The following is a 22,563-nucleotide window of genomic DNA, read 5'->3' on the forward strand; positions in this document are numbered from 1 at the left end:
TAACTGATTATGTGCATCAAATTAGGTTGGTTGAGTTGAAATTGATTGTTTGACTTGGTCTCCACGTTTTTGTTTGATCTCCAATGTCAAAGGTTGCCAATTCAATTTGACTTGTGGCTGGCTGAATTGTGATAAATAAATCAACTTAATCTTCACATTATCTCTAAGCAAGAATATGAGATTAATTCCCTTAAATCAAGCATGTTAGATTTCAGACCTTTATCTCTACATTATTTTCTTCAATTAATTTCTCAACTCAAATTACATGAATAATTGAAATAAACACTTGAACATTTAAATGAAATAATTTCTAAGACAGAATTAAATCCTAAGACTACTCATGAGAATAAATTCTCATTTATTAAACTTAAGCAAATAAACAAATAAACTACAAACTTTCATAATTTATTTTCAAGAATATGAACTCCAAATGGCTCTCCTAATTGTAAGATTATCCTCTACAAATTATAGATTGCCTTCATTGATTTACATCACCTGAATTATAGTAGAATATATTTGGATAAAAGGAACTGATAGGTTACAATTCCTAAGATCGACAACAAGAAGGAATTAACATACTAATCTCTTAAAATCAACCACACTGCATTGTAGTTTCTTATAATTACAGGAACTAAAATGGTAGTTGACAACATTTGTCAAACATCCTAGCCTGAGAATAACAGTAATTAAATAAAAGGTAGACATGCCTCACTCATAGCATTCCATGAATTTTGCTATTATTTATTGCAAACCAATAATAATCATGTTCACACCTAGAAAATATGATCAATGAACATTGGAATAAATATTATATATCAATTACCAAAGTTCTAATAAATATTATCAATGAACAAAAAAATCAACCATAGCTATTGATATGAAAATATTATAGAGATAGATGATTATTTTTAAGTAAATAATAATTAATTTTCTTGAAGAGGTAAGTAATAACTAATAACTACTATTTACATAATTCATTAGTCTTACCATGATTTATTGGTGGTGGGGTTGTGGTTAGTGGATAACTGATGAGTCATTTGTCTAACCATGATTGCATAATGATAAAGGTGGGTTTAATAGCAGTGCGAGTCCTGACATTTTGTAGGCGTGACATGAGAAAAAAGTTTGACTCATTAATTTACTTATATGAAATTTGACTATTAAAATTGGAACAAAATTAAAATAAATTGTAATAACAAATAAAAACGTGTGCATATTATATATCAAATGTAAATATTTTTACAGTCAAATATTTTAACAATAGAATGTAAAATGTGTTTTCTTTTTTGGCTCAACAATTGTTATTTTACTTTCCTCGTTGCAGACCTTATTTCAATTTTACTTTTCTCATTGCAGACCTTATTTCAATTTTATATTAACTATAAGCGATAATATAAAATAATGATTATACAACCAACAACGTATTTAATAAATTATTTGTAAAGTAATAATTGTCAACATGAATGTTTTTAAAAATAAAAGCAACAAAATACTTGTCAGAAATAAAATTAGTTGTATATGTAGAAAAATTATTCCTATTATCTATGGTCTTTGGGTCGTACACTTGTCACACACTCTCACGAGTTAATAAATAACTCCTGAAAACAAATTATTCTAACCTTATTTATAGTAGTTAGTAGGTACTCTGGATGAGAGATTACTGTATCTATAGTTGCTTAGTAGTGGGTTTGCTTATTGTATTATTCCCCGTGAGAGACTCCAATCACAGGTATATGATATTGTTTTCATTAAACTAAACTATACAGTTATTAACTGTAATTAATTATTATTGATTTTGCTTAACATTAAATAAATGTTTTCAACTTTTTTTTTCAGTTCTAGTGCAATACTTGCACAGCTACAGCTATATTAGCTTTATGGCTTATGATATTCCAATCCTTAAGCTGTCAAATTGATGTCAGTTTGCAAATATAATTGGATGGAACATTCAAGCGGAATCATGGTTCAACTTTAAAGTTGTCATCATTTGACAAAAAAATTACAAGTTCTTCTCATCCCATTATACCATCTTCTTGTAAATGCAAGATAATATCACCTACTAACTATAACCCTACATAGTGGTTCAAAGATAGAGTCAGTTAACCCTTTTATATTTGGATAAAATTCACCATTATCAGTCAGTATGTCTATAGATTAGGTAAGTCTTGTTTCTTACCTAACCATAACTATTGGTCAGATTGTTTTTAACCCAAACTCAACTTTAGACTAGAAGATTAACCGGTTCCCAAATATCGACCACGTTAGTCTTTGAATCAGCTCAACTCTGTAACCAATTAAATATAATACATATCTTTTTTAAAAAAAATATTCTCATGAATTGTAATTTGAAATATGAAATGATAAACATATAGGTTTTTGTTAATCATTTATACATATATATATATATATATATATATATATAGAAAAAATTATAGAATTAATAATACTTTCGGCCAAAGAATTATCATTACTTTGTAAATAATTGAATATAGAAATCACAATCGAGTGACCATAGGAAGAGTCAGGTTAGATTATACATACCCTCTTGACCCTAAATATTGTTAGGTCTATTTTTGAACCTGACCTACATGAAACCTGACTAAGCAAAAACTTAATCATGTCAAACTTGGTGAGCAAGAAGTTTGTTTCACTTATTCACTAGAAGGTGATGATTGAAATACTACAATTGTATAACTTCTAAAGAATTCAGTTTAATAAATTTTATCTTCAAGGAAGATAAATATAAATATCCCAACGATACACTGCCACCAAAGGTTTTACTTGGTCTAGTTGTGGACACGTTACCTTCATAGTATTCTTCTCTCTGCTTAACTGTTGCCTTTAACTTGGTTAATTTTATATCAACCTCATTACTTGGTTAATTTTATATCAACCTCATTTCATAACACAAGTGTCATTATACCTATGATGGTCGACACAACAAAAATATAATAGTACAAAGGAAAAATGGGAGGTATCCAGTTACTCCAACAGTAAATTTTTTAACTTATTCAACGTCCTAGCCATCAATTATAAGGAAATTCAATTACTTAAATTAGTGAGTAAATCTAAACTATTAGATATGAAGACAACAAAAATATAATATCACGATATAAAAAGCTCAGTGATTTTGATTCTGAAGACTACAAGTAATTGCTTGAAGCTTTAATTCTGACGAGTTATCACCACAATGAGCATGAAAGACATTTAAAAATGGAATATATTCTCACTTATGACTTCAAAAACCAAACTTCAAGATCAGAATGAAGTTATTTAAAAACAAATATTAGCAAATATTTTCCTTATACGAATCTGACATTGACTTAGAATGGGCCCAGGGCAAAAAACATAGACGTTTAAAACAATTATTCCAAAAAAAATAGCTAAAAAATCGAAGTCAAAGTAGAAATTAAAAAGGAAAATAGGTGTAGGGAATCACTTGGTTTAACCAAAGAACTCTAAAGGCAAATAAGCATCACAACTACATAAAAAATAATCTAAATCTTGCAAAGCAAAATCTTTAGATACCCCTTGCTATATAGTAAAATCATGTTCACTCAATTACCAAGAAAAGAAAGAAGCAATTTATTGAGCTTTAACTGGTTGACGAGGAGTTTTTCCTCCTCCATTCTGATAACCACCATTTGGGGCAGATTCTCCATTGCTACGCCCATAATTATTATTACTGCCTCGAGGTCTGCCAGAGAACTCACCTCGCTTCTCGAAATCATTTCTACCAGAGTATCCACGTCCACCACCACCAAAGTTCCCACGGCCCCTGAAGTTATCATTTCTGTCGTTTCGGTATCCACCCCTTCCTGATGAAAATCTAGCCTTGTCATTATTAGCTGCAACAAAATAGAGTACATGAAACATTGAGTGATATTACTATCCGTGCAAAGTTTTACATGAGAGAATTATAAGAGTGCCATGAGCAGGTGACACTTCTGCAAAATATCATTGAACCTATAAGTGCATAATTAATTTTAGAGAATATGGATGAGAAGCCCGAAAATATCATACACCATATTTAGATTATAGAGAATAAATTGGTCAAAATTTCTGGTCATGGGAAATAATAAACTAAACCATCATAGTTTAAAACTAAGTTCACATTTGACAAGGAAAAATATTGTTTGCCTACCTCGCCTTTCTTCGATAGAAAGCTTGCGGTTGTCCAAAATAATAGGAGGAGAAGCCTGTCATAGTAAATATAGAGGTTAGCCCCTTAGAAGGCATAGAATGAAAAATACACAACATACTTCTCATATATTACAAAGTGTTCTTTGACCAAATGAAAAGGAAAAGAGCAAAATGCATAAACAACTTCAGTGCGAATTCTGTAGTCCAGAAATTAACACTACAGTGAGGATCATGTGTATCTCAAACAAAGATAACATACAAATCTATAGTATACTAAATACAACAAGCGAACAACTGACATATAACGACATAAGCACAGTATTAATAATTCTAAAAAAACAAGGATTGGCCATAATTTTTTTAAGAAAGGCAAAGAGTCAGGACAGATAACAGACAAGAAACAACCATCTAGAAGAGTGAAAACTTTCTAAGAAATGCATTTCAACAATGCAATCAAACATTAAAACTTTAAGTTCAGAAAACTATAAACAAGGCAGAAGCTACATTGTTGCAGATTCCCCAAACTCTTATCATAATAGTTATTTAATGTAGTAGCACAAAAATAGTTAGAAATAACAAGGTCTATAATCAATAATCGCAATCTAAAGGTTTGTGGGCTTTGTAAAGACTTTCAAAGCATTCTATTTCAAACACCTAAAAATCATTTGGTGTCAAATGCAATGTATCATCTAAGGTACCTCTATAAGGATAAATTGAAGGGCACACATGGGCAAAGGCAACATCAAGAAATAAAAGTAAATGTTCAAAAGGAACATGGTCTAATCAAATAGGATAAATATCCAAAAGGGTGATATATACCTCAAGTGCGCTTTGCAGTGAAGTAGCAGACTCAAATTCCACAAAGCCAAAACAAGATCCCTGTTGCTGGAAAGAGAATAAAACAATACTTCAATACGAGTAGCCGTTCAAGTGCATTTAATAAGCTAGAGTCCAAATATGATTATTATAACATACTAACCCTGTTACTTCTAACTTGAATACCATCAGGTTTAATGGGCCCAAATTTCTTGAAAACCTCTTCCAGTTGTTCTACTGTAGCATTCATAGACAAGTTTGCAACAAATATTGCATGAGCCTTACCTGTATAAGGAAAATCAGGGTTACAAAACATTTTTATCAAACGAGACAACTTTTCAATGACTGTCCATGTAACATGTAAATCACCTGAATTCTCATTATTTTTTTCTGATGCAACAGTGTTAGGCACTGGTGTTTCAGGTGCAGGCACAATAGACACACGTGGTTGCTCTACAGGTTTCACTGGTGAAGCCCTCACATGGAAGGGAGCAGCATTTTCTTTCAATGCATTCACCTGGAAAAAAAATAGGAAATACAGAAAAGTCGCATACGATAAGACACTACACAAGAATAAAAATGAATACATAAACAAACATATAAAACTCACAATAGATGCAAAAGACTTCTTTGGAAGGTCCTCCTGTGTAGGAGAAGCAGCTTTCTCAGTGATTGGGCGATGTTCCTGGTGACTTGGCTCTTTCACATGATTAACAGGAACCACCTTTTCAGCAACTGGTAATTTTACATTCTCTATTGGTTGATCCACTTCTTTGCTGACAGTAGTGTCAGTGTCCACAACAGCATTTTGAATAGGTGCAGGTAGAATGTTTTCAGGAACGTGTTGAGGCTCTATATTCATAATCAAAAGAAAGTTTTAAAACCAATACTTCTTAACAAGAAGATCAAAAGGTTAGAAGGAAGTAAGTAACAAGTAAAAGGAATATAAGCAAATATTTAAAACCTGAATATGAAAATAAAAAAGTTACCAGACTCTGGAACCAAAGCATCTGTAGGAGCACTTTCTTCAGCGTCATTTGCAGGAGCAGACTCAATATCAACTGACTTAAACTCATCAACATATCTAAAAACATCATTCAAGACAAAGTAGCCTTTGTCCTGTGGAGCCAGGAAAAATGACTGAGTAAACTTCCTTTTCAAATTGTCACTTCCAGTTAAGTAGCCAGTAACTAGAACGATTACTCCGTCCTTATAAGAAGGCTGAGCATCAGCACTCAGAATCTCAACCCTAAAGTTTGTATAATCTTGGGAGAGTATCTTCTTATTAATGTCCTGTACGGAAATAAAATATGACCATGTAAGTCAGTTGATGTAAATCACGCTTGCAATACATCATAATACGGAACAAAGGAAAAAATTAGTAGAGAGATCTTGCAGTGCATTCAACATCAAATACAGAGACATAAATTGTAATTAGCTTATATTTTTATCTTCACATCATAAATCACATAGTGCTTAAAAGGCTACATAGACAACTGGACTGGTGCTTACGGCAATACTAGTCACGGTTGTCATGGAACCATCTTCTTCAGAGCGACTTAGGACACTAGATTCTTGGTAAAACCTGTGAACCTGGTCTGGATTTTGATGCAGAATGGAGTAATACTGTTCCACAAAAGCATTTCCAACCATCTGTGGGGTAGGGGACCCATCAGATACCGCCATTCCTGCAACAAGACAATATAGAGGACACATAATGTCAAGCAATCATTATTAGGTATTACAGAACTAAAAGACTCCTTGTAACGGTTATTATACTCTCGTGATGTCAAACAATCCTTATTTCCCACGAGAATAAAAACAAAGAATTTTCCATATATTTAAAATATATTCCATATAACATACGTTCAACACATACAACTCAAAACCAAAACATTTATACAATAAAATCACTAAAAAGTCTTGAACAAGTCATTAAAGTAATCCCATGAATACAATCCACAATCAATAATGAAAAAATAATATCAGCAAGAGCCCTTTTAAAAGGAAAAATCACAAAAAATAATCAAAATTTCTACATGCAGTTAATCTCAAAACCTGATTCGATGCAGTAGTACAAGGAGAAAAACAAACATTCAAAGAATACTCGACCAAAATGAAATTAGCCTTAGCCCTTAGTTAAGAAAACAAATGCCTTGAATTTAGACAAATAATAATATGTATATGGCTTAGTAATCAAACTATAAGATGGGCATCAATACGAACTACCCATGAGTCACAATGCAAATGAACATGAAAAATCTGAACTTTTGAGATAACCCAGATAAAAAAAATTAATACAAACTAAAAGGTTAAAAGCTATTATTTATTTTTTGAGAAAAAAAGCTTTTATTCAAAATAAAATAAAAACCCTAAATCTCAACATGCCAAACTATCAATAAACACAATCAAAACAAAACCTATTAAGCGAATTCCAAAATATTAAAATGAAGAGAGAAAACAACATAAACGAAAAAGATCAACATAGATAAAATAACATCAAACAAAAGAGAAAAAAAAGAAAAACATCAAACAAAACACATGACAGTAACATAATCTATGATTCAGAAAATGAACATAACATGTAAGTACCTCCGAGTGTGAGATCAGAAACTACGAATTAGAATAAGGAAAAAAATTTGAGAACTTTGGAGGAGGCGTTTGAGTAAAGTGTTCTCAGAAGATACAAGGGCTTAAATATGAAATATAATATAATAATAATATTTTATAATAAAAATGTATATATGTGTTTTTTTTTCTTTTATTGACTTGTGGTTGTAGCATATGGACCGGGAAGTGGAGGCCCAAACGCATGCGTTTTCGATTTTTGATGTTGTAGATAATGGAGGGAATCTTTTTAGTTATCATGCATTGTAATTTTGATCTGATTTTAGATGTTGATCAAATCACATCAGATAAATTAAACATTGAATGATGTTAATCATTTAAAAACAACTATATTGAAATCGGTTATTCATATATGATAATTCGTCATTAATCAATATCTTAAATTTGAGTATGAGAGAAAGTATAATTAATTTCTTGATTGATCCCTTAAATTTTGGGGAAAGAGTGATCTTTTTACAAAACACTTAGTTCACATGGAGCTTCATAGGCAATTGACTTCTTCCCAACGTCTATATCAATGATAATAGTTTTAGGGTTATTAGTGTAAAGTTGTTTGGAAAAACATATGAGCATATGTTTTATTCCACATTATATTTTACACTATGTGACATAAGTTCCGACTCATTGAAGAAAATACATTTAAATTAAAATTTTAATTATTAAATATTTTTTAATTAATTTATAGTTTATAAAATAACACATATTTTAGGATAGAATATGTGCTCAGTAAAAACATGGGATACCAAATTATAAAACATATGTTACATAACATGCACAGTAGGTTGTGATGCATAAGGGATAAGTGCGCTGCAAGGGGCCTACATCTATAAGTAGGGGTGTTCAAATCCAGACCGGTCCAACAATAAAACAAAAAATCGATCTGAAATAGATCAAAACTGCAAAAACTGAATGCATTTGGATCGTGTTAGACTTATTTTTTAAAGACCGATTGGTCTGGTCCGGATTTTGGTTTCACCTCTTGGATCCAGACCGGACTGAAATAGTATGTAAAGTTTAAGTGTGTAATATTTTTAAGTGTCTTCTAAACTTAATATTAAGTCTCAACTCCAAAATTGTACCTATATTTTATTTGTTATATTCTATAACACATTTATATATAAGTTGCTATGTTTTAATCATATTGATTATATTTGATACACTTTTTTAGAACTTAAATCAATCTCGCAACCAAATAAAGAGGATTCAAATGTTATTCTGACTATGTGTTTTATTATCAATTTTATTATTGTGAAAGTATTATTGTTATTAATCATCGGTAGAATAACTGTTAAAATTACGTTACATATGCTCATATTATTGTTATTGATATCTTGTTGTTTTGTTGTCTTTTTATTATTGATATCTTGTTGTTGTTACTATTTTTAACTTTTATTATTATTGTCTTATTGTTTATTACTATTTTATGATGTTTACTTATACTATTGTTGCATACATTTTAATGATGTTTCAATGTTGTTAAAAACTATTTTTATTGTTGTTTTATGCTTAATATTTAGTCATTTTATGAGTTTTGAATATAACTGCAATTTAAATATTTTATTAAAAAAACCGATCCAAACCGAACCGAAACTGCATATTATATTTGAATCGGATTGAATCGAACATCTCAATATAAACATACCAGACCAATCCAAACTGTGTGTTAATTACGTGTTTGGATCAGATCATTTTTTATCTAAAAACCGATGCAAATGAACTGCGAACACCTCTATCTATAAGTACTTTCAAATTTCAAATATTTTATTTTTATATAATAAAAATCATTCTTGAAGGACATGCTCACTTTTGCATTTGTTAACTATTACACTCAACTTATAAATTTGTTTAATATTGTATTTTTTTAATATAATCAAGGGTAGCTCCCCATTTTAAGGTAATGAACTAATTTTTTTAGGGTTCATGATTTTCTCTTTCAACAAGTGTTGCTTCTAAGAATCGAATTTATGACATTTTAGTCATCTGGGGATCTAGCAAGAACTTATACCAATAGACTCAATATTATGTTGATTATACTTATTATTCTATTATATTATCACGGTTGGTATAAAATTAAAATCAAGCATGAACATGAAATTAATCAAGACCATTAAGAATTTGACAAAAAAATTAACATAAACCATATTCAACTCAAGTCTCAATAAGTATCAATAATAATTGAGCAAAAAAATTATCAAAAATAAAAATATGGCATACACTCATATTCTTCATTATACATCTTTCTGTTGAAAGGTTAGTGTAAATTGTTTTACATAATTAACTTTATATATACTAGTGTGTACAGGCACTTCGTGCCTGTCGGCGAATATTGTGTGATACTACATATTCAATTTTTATATATTTTATTTTTTTGAATTAAAATGTATTTGTTGTGTTCGGTGTACTTTATATTATATTTTTGTGTGATTATGATAACGTTTAATTTAAGGTGAGATATGTGATTAATAATGTATTGGTGATAGTTGCTTATGATTATATAGTTTTTTTTGTAAAAATTAAATAATGTTAATGGCAATATAGGAAATGAAAATTACACCATAAGGGTAGTTATTTCAAGTTTTGGCTTTATATATGTATAGATAATATATATTTATGTTTTGCTGTCATTATTTGCTTTAAATTTTAATTTTCGATTAATTTTAACTACAAATTTTAGTTACTTTCTAGATAAGAGCCCTATACATGACCTAGAAAATGTTACAACTGACCCTAATAACATGAAAACTGTGGTGACTTTGATATAATGGACGTGGATAATTTGGTCTTCGGTGGATAAAGCTGATTGTGATAAGGTTATTATGGGTAATGGGAGGGTCTTGAGTGAATTTTATCTTTACTTGGGCATTGCAAGTTGGCACCCACACTTCATTTAATCGAAACAAAAGTGGACAAAACTTCAATATGATTTAGTTTTGAACTTAATTTTCTTAATAAGTATCATCTCCATTAATAGAGAAATATATATTTTTATATTTGTTTTTAATGATAAAAGTATAATTTTATTATAATAAAAAAGATAGATGTGTTATTGAAAATTTTATTTCTTTTTGTTTTTTAAAGTACTTACCTCTACAAAGAAAGTTTAACAATTGGACAACTAACCAAAATAGATTCTAACACGTTTAAGGTTGAGATGATTAAATTTGCATGATTTTATGTTTAGATATATCTCAACCAACCACTTGTCGAGAAGGTTTGGGCCTCTAGTTGTAAACACATGGTAGAATTATATTTTAAGGCTGGTCATCATAGCAATAGTGGTTGCTAGTGTATATGACTTTTAGAAAAATATATATTCTTCTAAAAATTTTATTTGTCATAAAAAGGTAACATATATTATAAATGATATATTATTTTCATTTTTTGGTGGGGTTGGAGGAGTTTGTTAGAAGTCATAATTTACTTATAATACAAATTTTAACTCTGATACACTTTTTATGAGAGAATCTTAAAGTAAATTAAAGTGGAAAAAAATCATCTTATGTGTTACTCACCCATCATAGTTATACAGTTATGATTTCCCAATCAGCTGATCCAAAGATTGAGGAGGCAGGTTGGTGGAAATTGGGAAGGAAGAAGGGACCAAAGAATGAGAGAAGTAAAAGGAACCATATATGTTGTTCCACAAGTTATGTTACCAGATGTATTATTAGTATATAATTAATTAAAAAATATATTTTACCGGATGTATTACTAGTATATAATTAATTAAAAAAATATATTTAAATTAAAAAAATTAATAATTAACTATTTTTTTTACCAATCACAACTAATTGTATATGCAGTTGCACAACTTGTGAGATGAGAGATGTGTACCAGAAATAAAAGTGAAAAAAATGGAAATGGAAATTAATGATACAAATCATAATAGTTTGCTACTTTATTTAGTATTCATGATGGGATATGGATATGGATAGTAATGGCGGTCGGGTGAATCAATAACCCATCAATAGGAAGATTGGGTCAAAGAAAAAACATCAAAGATCGAATAATTAACCATTATAAACATCAATAGCCACACCACAAGCATAAGCGACTAAGAGTAGTGCTCCTCATGTAAATTGTTGTTCACGTAAATAAAGGGCACGTCGATGATAATGATTCAAATTATGGATCATATCACGTGATACGACCACAATATTAAGGGTATAACTATATTATATTCGATATAAGTATACCATAATATTAATGGTACAACTATATAACTCGTATTAGACTCACATTGAATTAAAAAATATTATGAATTACAAAATAATTCATATAGTAATGACCACAATTTGCATCCCACTGGCTGCAAACACTATAATCCTTGTAACCCTAATGTGACTGCAAATCATTTAAAAAATTTGTCTGATTCACAAACCTCAATCATTAAAAGGAGAAAAAGCATTGATTTCCCCATTTGATATGATCCCCAGTTATAAAAGCAAATTGTGATGCATTTAAAACAACCCTGAACAATTAACAAATTAATTCAAACCATTTTCTTGTGTTAGGTAAAACAAAATCATCGGGTACATATCATTCTCATGATATAAAAAGGATGTTCTTTGTAAGTTAATTTTTGAAGAGTAAGAAATGGAAAATTTCATAGTCATCCAATATAATTTAATGATTCATTAGTTCCAATCTACTCTATTTCCTGATTCAAATGTTCAACCTCTCCTTTTTCACTTGTTTACTAGAAAAGTGGAAAGATGATTTTCTACTTAATTTTAAATATACAAAAGTTTGGATCATTAAATATTTGTTTATTATCTCTGAATACCAAAGAGGATCTGAATCCAAGACGAACGACTTCTCTTTAAGTTACATTGACAGTGACACACCCTTGTTTGGAAGGTGCATATCCCGTAATAAGAACCTAATTAACAGACTTTACTTCACATTGCAATGTTTATATATGTGGTCTAGTACATTCTTTTGCCAAAATTGTAGGAGTACATATTATAAAAGAGAATTTTGTTTTCAGGTATACATATTTTAATTGAGTTGTGAAAGTACAAAAAAATGCAATGACATTTCTAAACTGGTTGATTCAAACTGATCAACATTTCTGATGTCCTATGCATGTTATTCTTCATTTATAAAATCATTTTGCTAAGAACTCAGAAGTATTAATGGCTCTCCATGTCTTGAGTTTCAAAATATAAAATCTAGTTATAGAAACATGCTAAAACTAGATACAATTTTTTTAATTAATTAGGTGCTTGGTGTTGGCTTTGGCAAACCCTTGGCAGCACCACAAGTAATGCAATTTTTTGGGATGTTGTACTCGTCATTGAGAGAACGTTCTGGAGACACAACGCTAATGTAGAGTTGTTGACCTAAGTAGCGATTCTCAGCATTTTCCGACCTCAAGTTCCACATTCCAGCATTGTCAAAAGACAACATAATGGCAGCCCAACATTTGGGAAAGACTTGAATTGTGTGTCTGCTTATGGCATCAAGAACGTTATAATTCTTCCTTTTTTCTGGGCTCCAAGTCCCTGGCTCCATGCTGTAGGTTAAATAAAAAGAGCATGATTATATTTAATACTAGAAATGCCTGAATAGAGTGATATTATTCAAACAATGGAAATGACAAAATAAGAAGATTGAATACTCACGCGACTCCGAAGAATGCGTAGCCAGCCAAATTATATACTTGGATGGTTTTTTCATGGTTCTCAAAGATGATCTCAATGAATGTTCGGAACTTGAATTTAATAACGTTTGGTTGTACCAAGATAGAGGTTTCAACATTTTGCGGTGGATTATCGGAAATAATATCATATTTAAAAACCTTGTCCGAGATCCCAAAGTACTCAGCAAGCTTCACTGGGGTGTCCGTGTCAACATGAGACACACCATTAAGAGCATATCGAAGCTTGTTATTTGCCCGACTAACAGAGTTAATAAGCTTAACGGTGCGAGTAATATTGATCTGACCGTAATGGTAAGAGCCTTGAGGATTAGGCCTAGCTGCACTAGCAGTAAGGTTCCAACGGAAGGACCTGAATTGGTTAAGAGACCATGCCCAACCAATAGGAGCTTTAGGGATTTCAGGTGAAGCACGACCATTTCCATTCGTATAACGGATAATACCTATACCCTTAAGAATAGTGTTAGTGAACCTTGATGTGGCAGCCATGTAGTAATCCTTTGGTTCCTTATCAGCAGTTACAAGTACACCAAAGCATTGTCCCACATGAACATCAAGAGAGTCATAATTTATTTGCACCACATGGGAGCCTTCCACTTCAACTAACTTCATGGGGTGGTTTTGGATCACAAAGTTAAGTGACTCTTTAATCCCCACATTGCAGATTCTATATTTGTATGTCTTTCCTGGCTTCATAGTAAAAAGTGGTTGGTCACTTCCATCCCCTTTAGCTGATTTACCATTAATCAAAACACCTTGAGGCCTTCCAAGAGAGCGACCACTATCTAATAATTTTCTTAGAGCGGAGTGACCTTTGGTGTACCAATCACCAATGAGAACAGTATAATCATCTTCAGGATCAGCATAAGGGACTGGAATGAGCAAACGACTATTAATTCTAAGGCCACCAAAACCACCAGCTGCCCTATGCAAACCTGTGAATGGGTAGTAAAAATAGCTCCCTATTTGATCTTTCACCTGAAAATGGTAAGTGTAGTTTGTTCCAGGTGGAATAGGACAATTAGTTCCAAGAACTCCATCTTGCCAGCAATTCTTCCTTTGTTGAACCCCATGCCTGAAAATGTTACAAACCTTTTGTCATGAAAAGTTTTTGTCTTCTTCCCATTATTGTTCAATTGAAGGGAGGTAATTGATAATAAAGATGTGATTTAAATGAGTAATTACTGACTAAGCCAACTTTATGTATTATATAATTGTTCATGAAAAGTATACATATATTATTAGTTGTCACAACTGGCTGGGATTTTTACCACTCAATCAATAACGATAGATAATAAATGAAAAATGTAGCAAAAAGAAGTACTTTATGCATGTAGGAAACCATACCATGTGAAAAGCAAAGGCTCATCAAGGTTGTTGAAGACATTAACAACTAAGTTATTGTTACTAGTGGAATTGATATTAGGTCCAGGAAATTCATTGTTGATGAGAATAACTTGTTGGGGAGTACCCAATGGAGATAAAGTGCCATAGGTAACATTCCATGTAAAGAAGAAGTAAGGGTCTTCACCATTGATAAGGGGCATTGTAGCCATGAGGCATAACAAAAGCAAGTAGATTACCCTATCCATTTCTCTTTCACTTTTTTAATCTTTCTCGTGAGAGTAGTTTTGTTATTAATTAGTTAGGTATCTTTAGTTGTTCTATTGTGTGGACTTTGTTTTATTATTTCACATGCCTTATATACATTTTATCCTATTTTTCAACCATGCAAACTCTCCGCTAAGACCTCTTAGTTACCATTGCTTATGCTCCTTAGAATGCGTACTCCCTCTTACATCTTTCCCATTTTCTTTGTCCATGTAGAAAGAGTGTTGACATTTGGAACAAAATTAGCCAGGAGCTTAATGGTTTTATCATCAAAGTATATACGATATTTAGTTTGAAATTTTTAAATAGTTTACACCTGGATTTATATTTTATTACTTTTAAGTATTCTTTCGTCTCATTTTAATTGTCATTTTAAAGTAATATGTATACGAATTTAGGAAACAATGTAAGATAATGTAACTTCCCTAAAAATATCTACAATAATCTCATAGAATTATTTATGTATAAATAGCTTGATGATTGTATAACAATATAAGACAAAAGGATAAATACAAGAATGTATAAACACTAATCTTAAAGGCTACTTAATAAATCATCATTGTTTGAGCCCCATATTCGGAGTGATATTTTTCATTATATCTTTCCATTTTCACAACCTACACAAATACAAGAATGTATGCGCACTAAGCCACTAATAGAAGTTAGTTTATTAAGTCTTATAATAAGATTGTTTAGTTCTCATTTCCATAAGTGTCATTTAGGTTAGTCGTCTCAACTCTTACCATGTAAAGTCTTCGGGACAAGTTAAAAATGTAGTATTAATTTTATAATATGGAAGATACTAAATATGACAAGAATACTATCATCATATAAATATATGAATTATGTCAAATCATCAAGAATAAATAGAAAAGTGGAAACGTACATGAAGGATTCATGAAATCTTCTTGAAAGAAATGAACTTGTTGATGAATTAATGATCTTTCAATGAAGACTACCCTCAGTCTTTAGTTCCTCTTCCGATGGGATGAAGAGAATAAAATTAATTTGTTGTGTCTATAATTAGGGATCATAACTCCTATCTATAACACATGCATCCCCTTTCATGAAGGGTGATGCCCTTTTGAATCTTCATATTTCTTACTTGAAGTAGATATATGGTATCTACACAATAATTTTCATGATAATTATGTCTATAGTCATAACCTTACTTGAAGTAGATCACTTTAATTTGGCTAATAAAAACAATGACACAAACAAATTTAAATATTACATTTGCGACCTAAAATTTCTTACAAAAAAAAAAATACTAGTTTAGTAATTAAATTTCAAAGAGCAAAACCTCAATGGTACTACACTTCTCATCCTTAACCATTAACAAACTAAATCATTTATCTGTAATATGCATCAAGATCAGCTTTTCATCTAAAAAATCCAAATTATTTTTTGAATAATTTACAACAATTTGCAACAACTTGTTGGATAATTCTTCTTAGATTTATCATTGAAATTCATCAAACTCTTGGTTTTTCATTCGAAAACATAATTGCCTGAAAGTGCCATTTTTTATGATAATGGTGGTACGGGAGAAAGAAGTATCGTGGAAAACAAAAGAGAAAGCCAAATATAATTGACAATTACATCCTTTTATATTTTCTAAGATGATATTTTTACTCTAAGTAAAAACAAATTTATCTCTCCAATATTAGAGATGATACTTTTACTCTTCAAATTACAAATAAAAACAAAATTTATCTCCCCAATATTAAAGAGAGGATCGTGATTCATCTTAATTAGTTTAATCACCATATGCATTTTCTCTCTTAATTAATACAATTACAAAGGTAAGGTAAAGGAGTACCAATAGCCATAGATGTTTATTAATTTTTAATGAGACACTTAAATAAAAATAAATATTTGGTTGCTAAAAATAAAATCAAAAGGAAAGAAGGTTATATTCAGTTTCCCTATGAAAATTATTTATTTTGTACTTATATAGGGAAAATTATTTCCCTATAAAAATAATGTAAATCAAAATGATTTACATTATTATTACTAGCGTGTCGACCGGCACAGACGCATTCTTATTTTTTTGATATAGTATGTATGATCTTCATATTATATTATTTAAGAAAAACAATTTAAATATAAAAGTGCAGTATATAAACTCAATAAAGAGTGAAGATTTAAGAAGATAATATGTGATAGTTGATATGATATACATAAAACTTATGTCAATTTCTCATTTTGTGCCTATTGAGTGGAGAAAGATAGAAGATAGAAATAAGAGAATGTGTGGAAGATTAATGATATTAAATTATTAATATAAAAAATGAAAGTAATATGTGGAAGTTTATAGTAGTTATTAAAAATATAAAAGGGTAAGTTTAGAATATAAAAATTATACCATGAGGTAGTTATTACTTGTTTTGCCTTTATTAATAGTATAGATATAGATTACACATTATTATTACAATTTGAATATATAACGTATTCAAAATATTAAATGCTTATTATTATTACATACTATTATAATATGAATATATAACGTGTGTAAATGCTTCAAATATTAAACTTCCAATATTTTTAACGTGTTAATAACTATTAGTAATTTAAAACGAGTTACATTATTATTATTATTATTACACATTATTATTATTATAAATCTTAGTATATAATATTAAACTTCCAAAAAGTTAATATAATTATTACATAATCAAAAGAAAGAAACTATATATATATAAGTACTTATTTATTATACTGTAATAAGTGATGAATATCGCTAAAAAATCCTAACATCAAAGATAAGAGGTTAAAGGCGCAATTGCTAAATGGTTGAGTTCTTTGAACATGATTTTAAGAGTTTGATATTTGCCACATGTATGAAAATTGCTTTAGTGATATCGGTAAAATTCATTTTTGATGATTTCTTAATAATATATATCATTTCCAAAGTTTACTGATTAATAAAATTGCGAAGCGTAAACAAAAGAGTTTGAACCAAAAAATGTACTTCCACCTTTTCAATTCCTTTCTCCTTTTCCCCCCACTTACCGGTGTTGAGATTAATCAAATAACTACAACTTACATACACACATTTGCCTTTACTTGTCACGCAAGAAACTGAAGTTGCTATGCACACACAGTGCATCAACTCCTTGACAGCAGAAGAAAGAAAGAACTAGAATAGAGAAGAGTATATGACAATGGTGAAAGACTTGTATATGATTCAATTCATTGCAAACTCCAATTACATGATTTTTATATCAACTAATCTTTAACTAACTTGGCATACAAGTAGAAACAAACTAACTTTCCTACTAACTAACAAGCTGAACTATTACAAATCTCTAACACTCCTCATTAATTCAGACTTCATTGACATTCTTAACTCCAAGCTGCAATCTTAGCTTCTCAAACCTTTCCTTGTTCAAAGGCTTTGTAAAGACATCAGCTAGTTTTGTTTCTGAGTTGCAGAATTATAATCTTACCTTCCCTTTGCTCACTTGCTCCCTTATGTAATGGAACCTTGTCTCTATGTGTTTGCTTCTTCCGTGAGACACATGATTTAAGGCAAGATTGATTGTAGACTTGTTGTCCACCATCAGTAGGATTCCATCATTTGTTTGTACTTGTAATTCCTTCAACAAAGACATCATCCAAGCAGTTTGACAAACACATACAAGCTGTTATATACTCAACTTCACAAGAGGATAGAGCTACTACATCTTGCTTCTTGGAACACCAACTTATATGGGCATCACCCAACTTGAAAAGATACTCTGTTGTGCTTTTTCTGTTTGTTTTATCTCCACACCAATCTGCATCAGAAAAGCCCACCATTTCATTGCTGCCCTTGTTGTTTTGCTTGAAAGGAAACAAGACTCCATGCCCTATTGTTCCCCTCATATACCTCATTACTCTCTTCATTGCAACAAGATGAGATTGTTATGGATCTTCCATGAATCTGCTTACTAAACCAACTCCATAAGCAATATCGGGTCTAGTATTGCATGTGTATCTCAGTGAACCAATCATTTGTCTCAACAATGTTTTGTCAACTGGTTTGTCATTTCCTTGTTGGTTGAGTAGAATTCCAGATTCTGCAGGAGTGGATGCCTTATTGCTTTCCATCATATGAAATCTTTTCAACACATCATTTGTATATTTGCTTTGGTGCATAACTATCCCAAGCTTGGTTTGCTTGAACTCAATGCCTAGGAAGTATGCTAGTTTGCCAAGATCAGACATCTCAAACTCTGATTGCATTTGTTGTTTAAACACTGAGATGTCATTTGAATCTCCACCTGTGATTAACAAATCATCTACATAGAGGCAAACAATGAGAAGATCTAAATTGTTACTTCCTTTTACATACACACCATGTTATGCAGTGCATTTTATAAACCCAAGTTGTAGCAAGAATGCATCAATTCTTCTATTCCATGCTCTTGGTGCCTGGTTGAGCCCATACAAGGCTTTGTGCAGCTTGTACACTAGATATTCTTTGTTTATTATCTCAAAACCAGGTGGTTGCTTCACAAAAACTTCTTTATCCAAGGGGCCATTTAGGAATGTTGGTTTCACATCCATTTGGTGAATTTCCCAGCAGTTATAGCTTGTTAAGGCAACTACAAGCCTTACAGTTTCTAGCCTAGCCACTAGAGCAAAAACTTCATCATAATCAAGACCTTGCTTTTGTAAGAACCCTTTTGCAACAAGTCTGGCTTTATGCTTTGACACTTCACCATTTGGATTCAACTTGGTCTTGTACACCCACTTGACAGATATGGCTCTCTTCCCTTTTGGCAATAGGACTAGGCTCCATGTGTCATTCCTTTCAATTGATCTTAGTTCTTCTTCCATTGCTTCAATCTATTGAGGTTGACTCAGTGCCTCTTCTAGTCTTACTGGTTCCATTTCAACAAGTAATGCCATATGCACAAAGTCACCATCTACTGTGATGGTTGAATCAGGGAATATCTCATAGTCATTTAGCCTTGATGGTGGATGTCTATGTCTCTGAGTTGTTGGATGATTGGATAGAGTGTTGGATATTTCACCTTGATCGTGCACCATTGTCTCAATCAAGTCATTTCCTTCATCATCTTCAAGTTGCAGCAAGATATCTTGATTCTCTGTTGAGCCTTTATGATTCCAATTCCAGCATTGATCTTCATCAAGTCTCAAGTCCCTGATTATTATCAATTTGTCCTTCTTAGGATCAAAAACTCTGTATGCACCAGTTGAATGATAACCCAGAAAAATGAGTTTTTCCCCTCTGTCATCCCAGTTTTCTTCTTCTAGCCTCAGGAACATGTGTGTAGCAAATAGAGCCAAAGATTTTCAGATGACTCACATTTGGTTTGATTCTTGTCCAAGCATCTTCAAGAGTCTTCTCACTTAATCTTTTAGTTGGGCATTTGCTGAGGAGATACACAGCAGTAGAAGTAGCCTCACCCCAAAACTTCTTAGGCAATCCTTTTGTCTTGAACATGCTTCTGGTCATATTAAGAATTGTTCTGTTTGCTCTCTCTGCTGTACCATTGTGTTGAGGTGTGTAGGGAGCAATCACCTCATGTATTATTCCTTCTTTGACATACAAATCCTGAAATTCAGTAGACACATATTCTCCTCCACCATCTGACCTTAATTGTTTCAGCTTGGCATCAATTTGTCTTTCTGCTTGAGCCTTGAACTTCTTGAATGTAGCAAGCACATAACTCTTTCTCTTTAATAGATAGATCCACTTCTTTCTTGTATGATCATCTATGAAGCTTACAAAATACCTATTGCCTCCAATTGATTCTTCTTCAAAGGGTCCACACACATCAGTGTATACTACCTCCAATGCCTTTACTGACTTAGTTGGAACATTCGAGACAAAGACATTTCTTGTTTGCTTGCTAGTAAGGCATTCATCACACATTTGTTATGGAATCCTGATCTGAGGTAATCCAGACACAAATCCTCCTCTACTCAACAAATCTAGATTTTTAAAGCTTAAATGCCCAAACCTTTGATTCCATAGCCATGTGTCCTTCTCAAGAGTTGATTGAAGACACATTTGATCACTCATTTGTGTGCCTATCTTGAATGTCCTGTTGGCTGAGATAGGAGCTTTCAAGATATTGTGTTTGTTTTTATCAAACACCTTCATCTCCATTGTGTAGCCTTTTTCCAGCAATTGTCCAAGGCTTAGTAAATTGCTTTTCATTTTTGGCACATAGAGTACATTGGAGATGTATGCAGACTTCCCATCCCTTCTCTTGATCATTACTTTGTCAATTACCTCTGTTGAAACTGCACTATGATCAACAAATTTGACTTGACTCTTTGTTGATTCATCAAGTGTGGTGAACCATCCTTTCTTACCTGTCATATGATTAGAGCATCCAGTGTCAAGATACCAGAAGTCTCCATATTCTTCACTGTTTTTAGTAGTAATCATAAGCAGGTAATGATCATCATCATCTGGTTCTGCACCTTGTGCTAATCTTGCTTATCAATCTTCTTCCGGTTCACTGAGTTCCAGGTAGGGTCTCTCTTTTGATCATGTTCTTGGAAGCCTTGTTCATTTTTTAAGCCTTCACCTTTTCTCCATTTCTCATTCTGCCATCTATCTTTATTTCTCCTCAAATTGTTGTTCCAATGTCCACCTGATTTCTTGACAGATTGTGTTTGAAGTGCTTGAGCCTCTCCCTTTTCTGCATACCTCTCTTTTAGCCTTTGTTCATGTGCTTCAAGAGAGCTTTGTAATTCTTCAAATTTGTAGGCATCCAAGTCCTTAGACTCTTCTATTGCTACAACTATATGATCATATTTAGGTGTTAAGGTTCTATGCACTTTCTCAATCACGGATTGGTCTTTTACCTCTTCTCCACATGCCTTCATCTGATTTGTTAAAGTCAGAATCTTGGTAAGATAATCTGAGATTGTTTCCCTCTCTTCCATTTGTAGAAGTTCGTATTTTCTTCTTATGGTTTGAAGCTTGACTTTCTTGATCTTGGCTGCCCCTTCATAGCTTTTCTCCAAGCTATCCCAAGCTTCTTTTGCTGTCTTTGCACCAGCAATCTTTTCAAAGTTGGCTCCATCTACACATTGACGGATTAGGAACAAGGCTTTGCAATCCCCCTTCTTGGATTCTCTAAAGATTGTTCTTTGAGCTTCATTGGCATCATCCTCAATCTCTTGATACCCATTATGTATGATCTCATATACTTATTGGAATCCAAAAATTGCCTTCATCTGGATCCTCCACCTATCATAGTTCTTGGTGTCTAGCACTAGCAACGTCATTGAGAAACCATTGCCATTAGCCATTGTTGTTCAAGCTTCTTCACTTCTATAACCTCCCTTCTTGTTCTCCTCTTCTTACTTGGTTACACCCTTGACTCCACACAGGTTGTTCCTAGTTGAACCTTCCTCTAGATACCACTGTTGAGATTAATCAAGTAACTACAACTCACATACACACATTTGCCTTTACTTGTCACGCAAGAAACTGAAGTTGCTATGCACACACAGTGCATCAACTCCTTGACATCAGAAGAAAGAAAGAACTAGAACAGAGAATAGCATATGATAGTGGTGAAAGACTTGTATATGATTCAATTCATTGCAAACTCCAATTACATGATTTTTATATCAACTAATCTTTAACTAACTTGGCATACAAGTAGAAACAAACTAACTTTCCTACTAACTAACAAGCTGAATTATTACAAATATCTAACAACCGG

General features: G+C 31.8%; 3 protein-coding genes across 4 annotated transcripts; all 3 read right to left on the bottom strand.

The window, feature by feature from the left end:
* On the bottom strand, window positions 3,398-7,677 carry LOC109331693 (ras GTPase-activating protein-binding protein 2-like). 2 transcript variants are annotated; one of them, XM_019566354.1, is made up of 9 exons: window positions 7,552-7,677; window positions 6,472-6,647; window positions 5,949-6,252; window positions 5,570-5,811; window positions 5,329-5,476; window positions 5,123-5,244; window positions 4,963-5,028; window positions 4,145-4,196; window positions 3,398-3,848 (listed from the first exon to the last, which is right to left on the bottom strand). In XM_019566354.1, exons 2-9 carry the CDS (start codon window positions 6,643-6,645, stop codon window positions 3,586-3,588), a joined length of 1,371 nt encoding a protein of 456 aa, XP_019421899.1. In that variant the 5' UTR covers window positions 6,646-6,647; window positions 7,552-7,677; the 3' UTR covers window positions 3,398-3,585. The 2 variants fall into 2 exon arrangements, with proteins under 2 accessions (XP_019421899.1, XP_019421898.1); XM_019566353.1 differs by having other exon boundaries at window positions 4,145-4,199.
* On the bottom strand, window positions 12,551-14,909 carry LOC109331691 (L-ascorbate oxidase homolog). The gene is made up of 4 exons (XM_019566352.1): window positions 14,597-14,909; window positions 13,215-14,324; window positions 12,773-13,105; window positions 12,551-12,739 (listed from the first exon to the last, which is right to left on the bottom strand). Exons 1-3 carry the CDS (start codon window positions 14,839-14,841, stop codon window positions 12,808-12,810), a joined length of 1,653 nt encoding a protein of 550 aa, XP_019421897.1. The 5' UTR covers window positions 14,842-14,909; the 3' UTR covers window positions 12,551-12,739; window positions 12,773-12,807.
* On the bottom strand, window positions 21,314-22,144 carry LOC109330847. Its single transcript, XM_019565122.1, has 2 exons — window positions 22,064-22,144; window positions 21,314-22,009 (listed from the first exon to the last, which is right to left on the bottom strand). Exons 1-2 carry the CDS (start codon window positions 22,142-22,144, stop codon window positions 21,314-21,316), a joined length of 777 nt encoding a protein of 258 aa, XP_019420667.1.

This window comes from Lupinus angustifolius, chromosome LG17, assembly GCF_001865875.1.
Source record: "Lupinus angustifolius cultivar Tanjil chromosome LG17, LupAngTanjil_v1.0, whole genome shotgun sequence".
NCBI lineage: Eukaryota > Viridiplantae > Streptophyta > Magnoliopsida > Fabales > Fabaceae > Lupinus > Lupinus angustifolius.

Excerpts from the sequence above, each read along its gene's own strand:
- LOC109330847 (XM_019565122.1), bottom strand. The coding sequence starts at position 22,144 with ATGGCTAATGGCAATGGTTTCTCAATGACGTTGCTAGTGCTAGACACC. Across the intron at positions 22,010-22,063 it reads GGTGGAGGATCCAGATGAAG|ATTGAGGATGATGCCAATGA; the intron begins GCAATTTTTGGA and ends GGGTATCAAGAG.
- LOC109331693 (XM_019566353.1), bottom strand. The coding sequence starts at position 6,645 with ATGGCGGTATCTGATGGGTCCCCTACCCCACAGATGGTTGGAAATGCT. Across the intron at positions 5,812-5,948 it reads TGCTTTGGTTCCAGAGTCTG|AGCCTCAACACGTTCCTGAA; the intron begins GTAACTTTTTTA and ends TTATGAATATAG. Across the intron at positions 3,849-4,144 it reads TTCTATCGAAGAAAGGCGAG|CTAATAATGACAAGGCTAGA; the intron begins GTAGGCAAACAA and ends ATTTTGTTGCAG.
- LOC109331691 (XM_019566352.1), bottom strand. The coding sequence starts at position 14,841 with ATGGATAGGGTAATCTACTTGCTTTTGTTATGCCTCATGGCTACAATG. Across the intron at positions 14,325-14,596 it reads GAGCCTTTGCTTTTCACATG|GCATGGGGTTCAACAAAGGA; the intron begins GTATGGTTTCCT and ends TAACATTTTCAG. Across the intron at positions 13,106-13,214 it reads TACGCATTCTTCGGAGTCGC|CATGGAGCCAGGGACTTGGA; the intron begins GTGAGTATTCAA and ends TTTAACCTACAG.